Source organism: Apus apus, chromosome 9 (assembly GCF_020740795.1).
Source record: "Apus apus isolate bApuApu2 chromosome 9, bApuApu2.pri.cur, whole genome shotgun sequence".
NCBI classification, from domain to species: domain Eukaryota; kingdom Metazoa; phylum Chordata; class Aves; order Apodiformes; family Apodidae; genus Apus; species Apus apus.
The window spans coordinates 7,500,678-7,514,681 of NC_067290.1; the positions used below are offsets into that span (position 1 = coordinate 7,500,678).

The 14,004-nt window shown below is 47.4% G+C and overlaps 1 protein-coding gene across 1 annotated transcript in view; it reads right to left on the reverse strand.

The window, feature by feature from the left end:
• The window catches only part of PLXNB1 (plexin B1), an 80,543-nt gene that overhangs the window by 7,233 nt on the left and 59,306 nt on the right, over window positions 1–14,004 (reverse strand). Inside the window, exons 17-32 of the mRNA XM_051627433.1 lie at window positions 13,132–13,237; window positions 11,534–11,670; window positions 10,736–10,912; window positions 10,368–10,536; window positions 9,025–9,267; window positions 7,560–7,736; window positions 7,090–7,238; window positions 6,609–6,709; window positions 5,634–5,851; window positions 5,259–5,437; window positions 4,472–4,538; window positions 3,743–3,889; window positions 3,083–3,260; window positions 1,491–1,594; window positions 1,182–1,266; window positions 432–598 (exon numbers count right to left, since the gene is read on the reverse strand). Coding sequence (XP_051483393.1) covers window positions 432–598; window positions 1,182–1,266; window positions 1,491–1,594; window positions 3,083–3,260; window positions 3,743–3,889; window positions 4,472–4,538; window positions 5,259–5,437; window positions 5,634–5,851; window positions 6,609–6,709; window positions 7,090–7,238; window positions 7,560–7,736; window positions 9,025–9,267; window positions 10,368–10,536; window positions 10,736–10,912; window positions 11,534–11,670; window positions 13,132–13,237 — 2,404 coding nt within the window. The remainder of the gene's footprint in view (window positions 1–431; window positions 599–1,181; window positions 1,267–1,490; window positions 1,595–3,082; window positions 3,261–3,742; window positions 3,890–4,471; window positions 4,539–5,258; window positions 5,438–5,633; window positions 5,852–6,608; window positions 6,710–7,089; window positions 7,239–7,559; window positions 7,737–9,024; window positions 9,268–10,367; window positions 10,537–10,735; window positions 10,913–11,533; window positions 11,671–13,131; window positions 13,238–14,004) is intronic.

Here is a 14,004-nt window from a genome sequence, read left to right on the forward strand (position 1 = left end):
GCTGAATCTGTACATGGCTGGTGTGTACTATTAGCACCATCTTGCTGCAGCAGGTAACAGGTCAGTCCTATCTTCTTGGCCCTGAGTGGGGTGGAAGGTGAGCAGACGTGGCAGCCCAGTGGACACTGCTGCCAAAGAAACTGCTGCAAAGCACAGGGTAACTGCTTTTTTCTGTGGGACACACAAAGACAAACATGGGGTGGACACAGGGATAAAACCACTTCTCAATCTCCCAGAGGCTCTGCAAAACTTAACCCCTTAGTAGGAGTAAAATTTTGGCACTGCAGTGCTGGGATTTGAGGGAAAACAACCAGCACATGCATCAACCCAGGCAAAGGGGCTCTTCATTTTCGTACACATCCCTGCAATCTGCCAGGGGATATGAAGGAAGGCAGGATTCCAAGCACAGCACAATCTGTGCTTCTTCTCACCTTCATTGAAAGCAGACGTGTCAGATAGATCTCCGGGATTGCCTTGGCTCGCTCCCGATCTCTCAAGCTCCCACGGCGATGCTTGGGGAGCTCTGGCTCTTCTGTTGGTTTTACCAGGTGCCAAAGCTTGATCCCACCTTCATCTGCATCCTCCAGCATTGGTGTTTCTAAAACAAGCAGTTGTTCAGAGATGTGTCAGTTCTCTCACAGTCGAACTTGGCCAAGTGAGCCTCAAGGAACCAAGATTTAACAGTATGATAGAAACACAAAAGGGAAGGAACCTCTGGAGGCTTCTATCTGGCCTTCTGCACGGAGTACAACTGTTGCTAGCACTACATCAGGTTGCCTTTGGCCACCCAAGTCCTTCAAGGTCTCAGAAACCTCTCCCGATAGAGATCTCCCAGCACCCCAGTGGTTTGTTTCAGGGCTGCACCACCATTTGGCTGAAGAAGTTCCTTTTTCCACATCCAACTTGAACCTGCAGCCTGTGGCTACTGTCCATTGTGCCACAGGAGCCTCCACAGAGCTGTTCACTCTGCCAGGCAGTAAGATAACTGTTTGGTGTCCCATCACTGCCCTCAGGCCATTATTAAAGGTCCTACAAGCTTTCAATTTCATGGCAATCCTGCAAGGGTCCAAATCACATATCAGCCTTCCATAGCAGCATAGCTGGGGCTATGGCAAGAGCCTAGTCCCACTAACTGGCAAGTGCTATAAAAGCATTTTAACAGAACAGGACATCAAACTCACTCTCTCCTGGGATGTAATCCTGATTCTCCCTATGGATGTGCTTGGTCAGGCGTGGAACCAGCGCTACTGTTGCTCCATCAGGCACCTGCACACAAGCAAAAATCAGCATTCAGAGCAAACAGCCTCTTTCTCATCAGTACAACGGGCAAGCACTTGTAGACCAAAACAGACTGTACCACTACCAGAAACAGGGACAGAAAAGAGGGATTTTGGGGCACCATCACTATCTTTCCTGATGGTGGGAGAATCTTATTTGCACCAATTGAACTGATGTGCAGGAGACAAGGGAAGGTTAGACTGGGTTCTGACCTTGTAATGCTGAAGAGTGTTCAGGCGTTTCCAAGTTCCTTGAACAACAGATGTCACATCCTCATCGGACAGTATCAGATGACCTGCCAGCCCTGATCTCCACTCTACAGCCATTAAAACACAGAAAAATGAAAAGATAAACTGTTGAGGCATCCGTGAAGTCTGTTGTGCTTCAATCTGAACTAGTGGAACTCTATGCCAAAGAAGACTAACACTCAAGCTACATCAGCATCATGGGAGGGCTGGGAGTTCATCAACTCAACACTCAGGAGTTAGGAGAAAGTTCCCAAAGGCACACTTGTGATGCACGTGTCCAAGTAATCTGTGTACATAAACACTGAGGATTAATTTTCTGCATGTAAATCCTTTGCATCTATGGGCACTGAGTTTTTTACCTAGTTATTGAATAACAAGATTTTCTTCTGCAGCTTTTCAGAGACCACTTCAGGTTTGACTGTCCTGAATAAAAGAGGCATGATTTGCTAATTCAATCTATCCACTACCTTGAAGGATTCGCAGAAGTGTCTGTAGGCTCTCGGAACTTAAGGCCAGAAAGCCTTTAATGTCAGATACTTTTCTCCATAGATAAAGGCATGAAGTCACCTATCAGCCTTCTCTTCAACAAGCTGAAGATGCTAAGCTCTTAAACCCTTTCAGGTTTGCTTTCCATCCCCAGGATAATTCAAAGTTCTTGGCACTTGTCCCTGTTATTTCCACATTCTTCTGCAGGGCGAGTGACAAAATCTGATTCTAGTAGTGGTCTTGTCTCAGAGCACAGGATCTGTGAGACCATTGCCTTGCTTTGCCCTGCCATATCCCTTGCTACACACCCATGAATCCTGGTCAACTTTTATCCATGTTGTTTCACAGACTGCATAATCTGAACAAGTACCTGTGACAGCAGAGTCCTGCAGCTACAGGACAGGCAGCCACCTGGCTTGCCCAGGCCTCTTACCTGACACTTGTCAAGTTCTGAATGCTGTCAGATTGTGACCCTTCAAGAAGGTGATTCAAACCACATAGTCCTTAGTACCTGCTATTCTGCACTACCTGCTCATCTGTAAACGTCACCACTATTCGGCAACAGCCAAAGAACAAGCAGGGTGGAGAAGTGAGTGGCTTCCCTCACAATCTAAGTCCTACCTTTATTAATAACCACTGTGGGCAAAGTCTTCCCTGACATACATTACTGAGGTGCTGCCATTAACTTCGCTGGCAGGAAGAGCCAGTCTATGACTACAGCACCTTTGCACAACACTCAAATTGTCCTCCCCTCCTACACACTCTCCATGCTTTTTCCCCCATTTCCCCTTGCCCAAGTCACTGCCATGGTCCCAAGTCTGGTAAAGATCACCATGAAATGGAACGAGCTGGACCCAACTGCTTCTTTCCCAGCCCTGCCTCTTGCTGTCAGCCTGTTTCCTGCACCATGCCCTGGTGTGTCCAGCCAGATTAGAAGATGCTTGGTCAGTGACTCTGCACACTCAGCAGAGAATGACCAATGTCACACATGCCAGGGTGTTGTGCACAGATAGCAAATGTCCCCTCTTCCACTTCCTCACTGAGTTTTGGCACCAAGGAGTTCTGCTCACCGAGGTCCAGGGTGTCTGGGTCTGGCCGGTGACAGTATGGCGTCCCTTTATAGATCTGATCTAGGATTTTCTCCTTCACCTGTGTTATGGTGTCACAGTCTAGCACTTTTGCAGAAATCCCTTGGGAGTCCTCTGCCCCTCCTGCAGCAACTCCTGCTTGTGTCAAGGCATTTAAGGTCTGGGGGAGAAAAGAAAAGGTCACAGCTACTCAGCTGATAAAATTACATCTGACACATTTACACCTTTTGTAGTTGGCATGCAGGCAAGTTAACAGCTAGTCCTTTCACTGGAGGAGTTTCAGGAAGGAAGACATCATGGATGTTAAACACCATGTTCAGCCTTGTATCAAGACCTGGAAGCCAGTTCAACAGCATCGGGGAGAGACTTTCATGGGCCATCAGCAATTTCATCCCCTCAGTTTCAGAAACAGGGCACAGCACACACACCAGATTGCTGTGGTGATGGATCCTATCAGCCCAGGCCCAAAGTGCATGTTTTTTTAGCAGAGCTCTTCCTCACCCATGGAGTTGGGCTGCCAGGACAAACCTGGCTCCCAGGAGGCAGAGGCAGGATGCTGCACTTCTGTTTTAATAACAGGGGGAGAGACACTCAGTCCTGCCCAGCAGAGAGCCCAGAGGGAACAGAAGATCTGGTGCTTACCAGAGTCCGGTACTCCAGGTCCTCTCTCAAAAGGCGGTTGTCATTGAGGGTGTATTTGGCCTTCCCTGTCACCCAGTCAACTGGTCCTTTGTCCACCTGGTGCTTGATTCCTCGAAACAGCATGTAAAGTGGCTCCCCAACAGAGTCCTGGCACAGAATGGAAGGAGTTTCACATGAGAGAAATTCAGCTCTCTCTTCCTAGGAGAGCCCAGCAGCCTGGAAACATGGACACCCAAGCAGAGGGGGAGCAGGACTGAGGATGCAGCAGCGAAACCACAGCAGGCAAGACAGAGGCTCTGCTGACAGTTCCTGCTCCATGCACAGGGAAAGGGCACAGGCCAATTCCCAAGTGGATATCCAAGACCAAGGCATTGTTCTGCCTCAATGTCACTAATCTGAGACACTCTCCTTGCCACCCCCTCTCCAGGAAAAGTATTAGATCAGAATCTGTCCCCCCCATGCACAAACCAACTTATGGCCAGCATGTCTCAAGATAAAGGAGCTACACTGAGCCCTGCATGATCTGTTGGAATATCCTGGAAACACTGAGTGGTGTTAATGCAGATTGAAGCATTCCTGGCCCCAGTGAACAGCCCAACTCTCTCGTTCCCCACCATGAAATACAGGATGGCACTGGCACTATTTCAGCTACAAGTGAGGCACAAAGCCAAGCTGTGGCTGTCCCCCCCCTTTTGACCCCTCTACACCATGAAGGGACAAAGAGCTCACCCTCACAAATGCGTACAGACAGATGGACATCCAGTTGGTTAACAGCTTCTCTACCACGGTTTCTGTCCTGAAAGAGAACATGAAGTTGGTCACAGGAGGCAGGGAGGGATTTGGAGATAAGGGTCACTCCCCTTGAGAAAAGAGCACACTAAGTGATGATACAGGATCAAGGGAGAGGAAAAAAAAGAAAAGGACTTAAGAGACCCAATAAGGACTTAAGGACCCAATGGGCATTTGATACTACTTATTTGAGACACTTTCCAGCCTGAAGGAGGCACCAAACTACAGAAGTGGAGAGACAACCAAGCAGGGGATAGAGGAAAGTCTCTGGTAGGTCTCAGACAAGAGAAATTTGTTCAGATCAGAAGGAAGGACCAGACAGGAGTCTAATGGGGATCCAAACACAGGAGATATTTCAGTTTAGCTTCCAAACATGGCAGGACTGTGAGCCCAAGGACCTCAAAACAGCAAGGTGAGATTAGCAGATCTGGCAGATCCCTAGTACCTGAACACAAGGAGAGAGTTAATGTACAGCAGCTTCAAAGGAAGAGGAATTTGGGTTGGGCAACTCCAGCTTCCCGACTCTTTTCACACCTTTCCTGCTGTATGCCCTGCCAATTGCTGACTGGTGCAAGGGGTGTCATTGTTGCTGCTCTCTCCCATTTGATGCACGTTGTCTGGACACACCCTGGTCTTACAGCTGCAGCCCAGGCCACCAAGTTGTCCTACCCACAGCAGTTTCAGAGCTTTCCAGCTGTTCCCATGGGACCATGGCTGGCTCACTCACCTCCGTAGCATCAGCTTGGGGTTCTTGGCCACATACTGCTCCACAAGGTCATTCAGGAGTGTTTTGAGGATGTCAGTGAAGTACTCCAGCTTCCCATGCAGCGACACAGTGAGCAGGGATGCCACATAGGCCCGGTCTCTGGGAGAGAAAGTGCGCTGGATTTCCAGAGTGTGGATGAACTGGTGGGGAGAGATAAACCAGTGTGTGAATCTGCTGCAAACAAGGCAGCCACAGCCATGGGCTCTTGGAAGAAACCGTGCTGCAAGGAGCCACTCAGGAATGAACTTCAACATACACTGCCTGCTTCCTGCCACCAGCTGTCAGTGCCACGGCCCTGGCCCCATGGCAGGCTGCAAGCAGAGAGAGGGATATTACCTTGGTGAGGAACAGCTTGCTGTTGAGCAGGTTGGAGAGCTGGACCAAGCCCTGCTCCACAGTTTGCCGCCGGCACTCAGGGATGTCCAGGTCCCTCTGCAGTGGGGACTCACGGTGGCCCGGGAAGAAAATGCGCTCTGCATAGGACTTGTAGTCCAAGAAGGGGATTCCAGTGCCCACCAGGTCACTTGTGAGGTCCATCATCTCAGTCATCAGGTCTGAGGGAAAGGAAATGCCCATGAGGTTGACTACATGATCACAGCTGCTGGTGCAGAGCATGAGGTGAGTGCAGGAGTGAGGGCCAGCAGGATGGGAGAGGAAGAGGAATGATGTTTCCTGTCAGGAAGAGGCACATTGGGGTCCCATTGCTAGGACTTTTAAAACTAGACTAGGCACTGGGAGAAACTGCCTGAGGAAACTTCCTGGCTTGGGGAGGAAGCAAAAGATGAATTTGGTGATTATTCTCATTTACAGCTGGGGGCTGGCTTCCAGTTTTATAAAAGAGAAAGCCACTATTCAGCACAGATCTGTGGTTACAGGAACTACCTACATCACAGATAAGAGTATTATAGATCTCCTGCTCCTCACTGCTTCCCACATTAATTGGGGATGACAGTCTGAGTCACCCACACAGTTTCTGAGCCCCATGTCTCCCACACAAGTGCTCACTGCTGCAAGCAGCTGAAGTACAAGGTTTGTGGGCCCAGAACATGGAGTGTAATTTAACCTGCCCTAGACAATGACTGGGCTAGCTGTCCTCTGGAGCGGGGTCTGTGTAGATCACTGTGCTCTGAATTAAACAGAAGAATTAAAAATGGAAGATTTTGGCTGTATGTTTCAACACACTGGCACAGGATAAAGTTATTGCCTTCTCTGAGCTACCCAAACAAGTGTGCAGGAATGGAAAGAGAGGGGCTAAGAGTGGTTCTTCAAGCTTCCCTGAAGCTGCAAGAACCTAGAAGCTCAGTGACTGACCTGTGAATTCCTTTTTGCATCTGTCCCGAACACTTGTTTCCAGATTTTCCAACTGGATTTGAACTTTCTTGTAATCCCTCAGAGCCTGTTTGCTCTTCCTCCTGCAATAAGAAGCAGAATTGTTCTTAGTGGCCCCAGCCCAGGGGATTGTCCTTGCCAACTGTTGTGTTACTGCCAAAGACTCCAAAGCAACTAGTGTTGAGGTGATTTCTACTGAACTTTATCTTTGTAGGATACCAGTCAGTGTTCTGTAAACTAGATGTGTCTCTTGGAGCACCCATTAGGTGTGGGCTCTGAATGAACCATAGTACAGGCTGTGACCAGCAGGTGCAAGATGCCTCACATCCAACAACACCAGGGACTCAGAATTTGGCACAAAATAAAGAAACCTGGAACCTCGTTTAGTCCCAAGCTTAGCCACATCCTCTGAACAATGTTGTGGAGGAACTCAAAGACCTCATACAATGTCAGAGTTCCTTACCTGTATATGAAGACAATGACCAGAACAATGAGAGCCACAAAGGATGCCCCAACACCCAAACCAATCTGTGCCTCCAGCGGGAAGGTGAGCTGGCTTTCTGTGTCATACTGCACTCGGCCCAGCAGGAAGTTCAGGTTTCCCATCTGCACCTGTAAGAAAGCATGTGCCACAACATAAGCTCAGTGCAGTAATGGAAACCAAAGCTACAGGCCTTCTCCAGAATGGGTGCAGGTGGCATACAGCTCTCTAGCAAAGCTGTCCCACAGCACAACTCCTGAATCGAGCCATACCATTTGCTTTCAGGCAATGTCTAGCACAGAAGAGTAGAGTTGAGAACAAAAGAAGCTTCTGGTACAGGCCTCCGTTCCCCACCAGGGCTTCTGCTTCCCACCCCACTCTCTGCCTCCACCACTACTTGCTTGTGCTTCAACAAAACAACAGGATTTCTTGTGGCACTGCTGCTTCCCTACCGTGAACTCTGGGAGCATGTCCGTGCCCTCCCGCTTGGTGCGGTGCCGCGGAGCTGGCTGCTCAGAGGGAGGCTCACAGTAAAGATGGTGCCTTGTCAGTGTCTTCACCACACAGATTCCTTCCCCAATCATGGCCATAACTTCATCCTTGGAAATAGCCAGATCTAGATTTTCCCCCTGGAAAAGACATGAAATCAGCACATCAAAAAACAACTCTGCATTTCCATGGCTCCAGAGAAGACGGAGGAGACCCACACCATTGGGTGAAAGCAGACTTTCCTTCTCTGGCAAGGCTTGTGTCTGAGTTGGCTGCAGAAATTCATTTTGTAAGCTAAAAAATGCACTTGCATACAATTCAGATTATAGCTTTAGGACCCACACCATGCTGCACAAGTACAGCTGTGAACAGCCTGTCTTCTTAGGGCTCTTCAGCCACGCCACAGCACCACTGAGGTCAGCTCTTCACTCTGTGCATGTACATGCACAGGTATGTATATATTTGAAAAGGCAATCTCAGGTCAGTTAACCTAAGCACTCAGGTGAGTCAATCAATGCCATTCAAAGCTGCAACACATTTATCTTATTCTTATCTGCTACATAAATCTGCTTTAATTTGGGGAAATGAAGACCTTTTCTTTTTAATAAAACCACTCTGACTGATGTTATTACATTTTGATGTCCACGCTTTTGCTCAAAGCTTTGTCAGGGTATCCCCACAGGTTGGTAGATCAGCCTCCTTGCTCTCTGAAACCTTGCATCTTGTTTGTTCTCTCTCAGCCTTCTCAAATCTTCCTCCTTCTCCAAGGTGGCAGCAATACCAATGGCAGCAGTCTAGACATTTCTAGACCAGTTTGTCCTTGCTATTTTTACTCACAAGCAAAAAAACCCCAAACAACTGGAGAATGCAAATCTCCAGCTGCAGCCACTGACTTTCTTAATGAGGGCTGGACTAGAAAGTACCTTTCCATACAAAAGAAATACCTCAGATTATTTTCTTGCACATACAGAAAAAAACATTAGTCACTCTGCCCTTCTGCATAATCCTTAAAAATTGTTTTCCTACCTCCATCTAGTAACAGGTTTTTCCTACTGCCAGGATTCTTTTACTCCTAAGAAACTTCTAGAGAAATCTTAAGAGGTTATGAAAAAGCTGGCAGCTGAGAACAGGATGTGGGGTTTATTTAGTAGATAATATCCTATATATGAGTAGTTTATTAGAGTTAAAAATAAAAAAGCATGGAAGTTCCTACAAGCTTAAAAATTATAGGCACAACAGGCTTTTTTGATGCACTCCTTTCCCTGTTCTTAAGTACCATTTCTCTTAGGCCAAAGTAGATGTGCTGTGATAGGTTGTGAGCCTGTCAAATACTTAAAAACCCTGATGCTGCATCACACCAATTTAAAATGCTCAGGTTAGACACAACTTTGTTCAAGGAACATTATTTCCATCTAGTTTTTGTGTTACCTCCACAGAGATGACGCTTCCTGGCTTGTGACGATATGGCTTGGCAGGGTCTTCAGCATTCAGTGGCTTTAGGATGGGGTTGACTTCGTAAGAGAAGGGCATGGGATGCAAAGAGTTGAAATCAAAGCTTAGGTTATCCAGAATAAATTCCAGTTTGATACGGACACTCTGCAACAGCAGGTTAATAGCTGGAGTTTTGCACAGGATCAGGTAGGATGAGTTCACGAGGCACGGTTCTTCAAACTAAAATGTGAAAGGCAAAAAAGAGTCAGTAGTGAGACTCTAATGTTTCTCTTGCAGGTTTGCAGTACTTCCCAACCCTCAGGAATCTGGGGCCAGTCTGCATTCCTCTCATCTGGAGCAATGCCAAAGGAACTCAGCTTAATTGTAGAGGGAAAAATCCAAAATCTGAGGAATTCCCCATGTTCCTCTAAAGAACGTTTTCCCAGCACTTGCTTTGTTGCAAGTGCCCAGGTCTCAGCAGTGGAGAGCAGAGCTCTGAATTCCCCCAGCAGAAAATTCTGGACAGACATCAGATCTCTCTGCTCTGGCAGAACAGGACCAAAGGCCTTCAGTGCAAGACTGATTTTCTAGCTTGAATACTTGTATGAAAGAAGCATTCCTTCATCTGATGGAAGTGTTTTATACATTTAGTGAGAGTATTAGAGTAAAATTATTTTTTTTCCCCTACAGCCACATGGGTAAAACCAGCTATTAATGGTGCATGTGCATCAGAACCATATTCTCCCAGTTTCTGTACAGGAAGCCCTCCACCATTTGCATTAATCATGCAGATCCTTCTTTTACTTCGGCTGCCAAATACACTCTACATCTGTAAATTCTGCTGCATGCTCTGTGACCTTGATAATCACATCAATACCTCTGCAGTGACCCACCTCAGGATACTGGTAGTAGGAGAGCAGAAAATGTTACTGGAACTGGTAATTTCACTGAACTCTGCCTGCTTTTGCATCTCAGAGTGAAAGAGAGTCCAGGGGCTGGAGAGAACTATGCAAAAGGAAGAGTCTGGAGCATGGACAGGCTGAGCCACACAAGTTCTCTGTCTCAGCTGTAATTTCTTTATCTCCATACTGCTGTCCTGCTGTTTCTGTCACTCATCACAAGTCCTGCACATCTCTAAGCAGAGGAAGACCCAACTCATGGAAATGTTCGTACAAGTGCTTAACCTGTCAGTCTAGCAGAGAACACTTCCACTTGGCCAAGACTGTCAGTTGGTGCAATCCAAGCAGATAACAGCAAGAGACCCAGAAGCCCTAGGGACAGAAAGTCCACCTCTCAACCCTCATGCACCCTCAGCTTCACTGAGCACCCTGCCACACTACCTGCTGGATGCTGCACAGGGCACCGTCAGGGCACTCGGTGTCTGGGACGATCCTGCGCCGCCGCCCCAGGCCTCGCCGCCGCCGGTCAGACGGAGAAACCGTCACTCGGATCTTGGGTTTCTGTACAACATCCAAGTTGTATCCATGAACTCTGAGCACTCTCCCTCCACTGAAAGAGAAAAGCAGCTGATCTCACTCACCTGTTATTCCTTAGGTCTGTCTTGCCCATGCTTCCACCCCCTTCTGCTTATGCCCATTCCGATGACCCTGGTGTTACTCTGCAGGGTGAGCCAGCAAACAGATCCCATTGGTGCTGTATCACCTGCCTCAGCACACAGCCCTAGGGAAGGTGCACTCAGTCTTTCTACCTGAGGAAGCTTTTAGGTGGTTCTGCAAAAGTGATGTTGGGATCCAGAGTATATCTGAAGAGGGATCCTTCCAGCCTCCGTTCTTGGTCCCCATACTTGACAGTGACTGGGAGTTCTGCAGACACATTGCTGGGACTTGTCTGGCATGCCAGCTGATCCTCTGTCATCTCAGAGAGGCTTGGAGAGACAAAAGAGAGAATAAGGGATTAACACAGCCACTGTGGAGGCAGATTTTATAGTAGTATGCCTCAGTCTTTTCAGTTTGCAAACCTCTTCTGGTATTTTCCTAAATTTAATGCTAAAAGGTCTTGTGCCTTATTCAAGCAAGCAGTAATTGCTAGGCAGTTGTCCATGAGCAGCACATGGAGCAGGTACACCCACTGAACAGACTGAAGAGACCAGGAGCATGGTACCAAGGCATGTGCACCTTCTCTCCAGCAGTTCTGTCAGATGCACTGTCCCAGGACACAAGAGAAAAAAAAAGCTCTTGGTGTTAGTCTGCAGGAGCCAACTGCAGTTCCCCATCAGCAAGAGCAGAGCTGTTGGGATGGGGTATAGCCCTGCCAAGAGACATGCAGAGGCCATGCAGCGCTGTTCATGTCCAGGGGAATGTAGGCAGGAATGCAAGATGGTTGAGGTTACTGCCATGACCCTCAAGGGGAGGATCTGGAGCACAGAGGAGAGCAGAGCTCCAACATTCTGTGCTGAGGGCTGAGCCAGGCAGCTTCATGCCCTGCAGGGCTCTGGGAAGGACTCAGGGCAGTGCACAGCCAGCATGTCAGAAGACTCTGATCTTACATGTGGCAAGGGAGGTCTCCAAGCAGGACACTGATCTCACTAGGATGCCCAGTCAGCAGTTTTGAGCCCAGAAGAGTAAGGCAGGTTCCTCCTGCTTTGGGGCCCTGAGTTGGAACAATGGATTTCAGCTCTGGGTTCTAGAAGAGGAGAGAAAACAAAAATTTAGCAAAGAAAAAACAAAAACGAAAAAGGTGAGTCATGAAGACCTCTAAAGATAAGGCAAGAAAAGAGCAGAACATGTTCAGTGACCTCCACTGCTCTGAAAAGAGAAGTGATAGATCCCATTCTCAGGCAGGCTCAGCTAGGCTCCAGCAGCTACCTTACAGGGCAGAGGCAACAGGGGAGGGATCAATGACACCAGCAAGAACCACGAACTGGGGAGCAGTCTTTCTACAGACTGCAAAAGGCACATGGATGCTGCACACAGCAAAGCTGTCAGCCCCACACACAAACCCTAGGATTAACAGTTCAAAGGTATTGCTCAGGTCAGTAACTGGATTAATAACTCAGGTTAGGAAAACAAGGTAGCAAATAAACTGCCTGTTTGTCTAGTAGATGATGAGATTACCAGCAGGGAGCCCTAAGAATCTGTGTAGAGGCCTGTGCTGTTAAACATACTTGTAGCTGACCTGGAAAGGGGAAATGAAATTTGATAAATTATTCAGAGTAACAAAAACTTAGTACCACTGAGGAGCTGCAGCAAAATTTAGAGGAACCAGGCAGTGTGGCACAAGTCAGGCACTGCTGATAAATAAAGAGCAAGAAACATGAAGTGAGAAGGAGCAGGGAGACTACAGCAAAAAAGCAACCTAACTGTACATACACTGCTGTGAGTTTCAGAATAGCTCCTGCCCATTCCAGAGTGCTTTGGTACCTGTAGCACCTCTACCAGCTACATAACCCAGTATATAAAATTGTTCCATACAGTCAAAAACACAATAGCCTGAGACTTCTCAGGCATCTCTTTACACTTCCCATGGGAGAGGGAGACATGTAACTAGGTACATAACTTTTAAGTGGCACAGCAAGGATGCAAAGTGTGTAATCTTATTTAAATATTATTTCATAGTTCCTGGGTTTAAGGTATCAAAAAGTTAACAGAAACATAAAAAATAGGAAGCATTTCTCCATACAATACACAGTAACTTTGGATTTACTGCCACTAGCTGCTGAAGGTTAGAAGGGAGAAGTGTGTTCAAGCAGCAATTTGCAAATTAATAAAAGGGAAGTCAGAAATCTTAGTAAGATGTTAAGTCATCAATTAAAAACAAATATCCAAATCAGAAAGATGCCCAGTATTTTTTCTCTTTCTCTACAGCATTTTATAATTACCATTGTAAAAAATAAAATCAAAACCCACTAGATGAGTGAAGCTGCAGTATTGCCTAGTAGAGCTGTTCTTAAAATCTAAAGGGGGGATGAAAAAACCAAACAAAAAATCTGCAAAAAACACCACAGAATGGAAAGACCAGAAAAAAAAAAGATAAAAATACCAGCAAGTGCCTGGTAGAGTCCCAGAAATTCATGCAATAGACAGACATTTGGCAGAGATTCTGGAAGAAGAGGGAGAGGCATTAAAGAAGCAGTAGTTACATTACCTGATAGGTGAAAATTTGCCCAGAAACTCCACGTCCTCCGCCAGGCACTTCCACCACAATGTGCCCAAACTTCTCTGTCCAGCTCCCACCAGTGACACAAACGATACTGCAGGACAATCCAAGCACAGTGTCACGCCATGGAAGAGCAGATGTATCCACTGCATCAGGTCCTAAAACCATCTAGCAACCACAGTTCTCTTCTTTCAGCCTTATCACACGCTCAGAATATACAACCAAACACTGAGAAACACCTTGAAAAGCTGGAATAGGTGCAGCAGAAAAAAGCAGGAGGCAGTTCCAGACAGGCCCATCCTATCCAAGGTTGTTCTTCCTGAGACAGACAGGATGAAACCCACTGTGTCTCACACATACATGAAGAGTCCAAGAACTCTGCTATTGTCCAGAGCTGATCAGTCACATCTGGAGTGACCCCAGGCTAACGGTGGTCAATCCACACGTTAGCACTGTGTCTGATGCAGAAGGCTCAAGACTGCAGGTGTAGCAGGCACTGCTCTTCAGCCAGTGGCCTCTGGGATCAGCTAGTTCCCCTGATCTGCACCACCCATTCTTCCCAGCCCTTTTTCCAGCCATAATTTGATACAGAAGACGCTGGCAAGGTGAAAAGTCAGGTTGTACTTAGAACAGGGCAGCAAGGAATCCCATCTGACAGCACAGATTTGCTAACAGAGAAACTGCTCTGCAGGAGACTCCCCAGCCTTCCTACAACAGCAGGAGATGAACTTTGTCTGGACCTTACTCAAGAGAGGGTTCCAGGTTCACAGCTATATCCCCTCAACCAAAAAGGCTCAGGAATTTGAACTTAGACAGTGCATTCCCAAGCCAGGCCCAGACCCTGTGATGCCAGGTGATTTA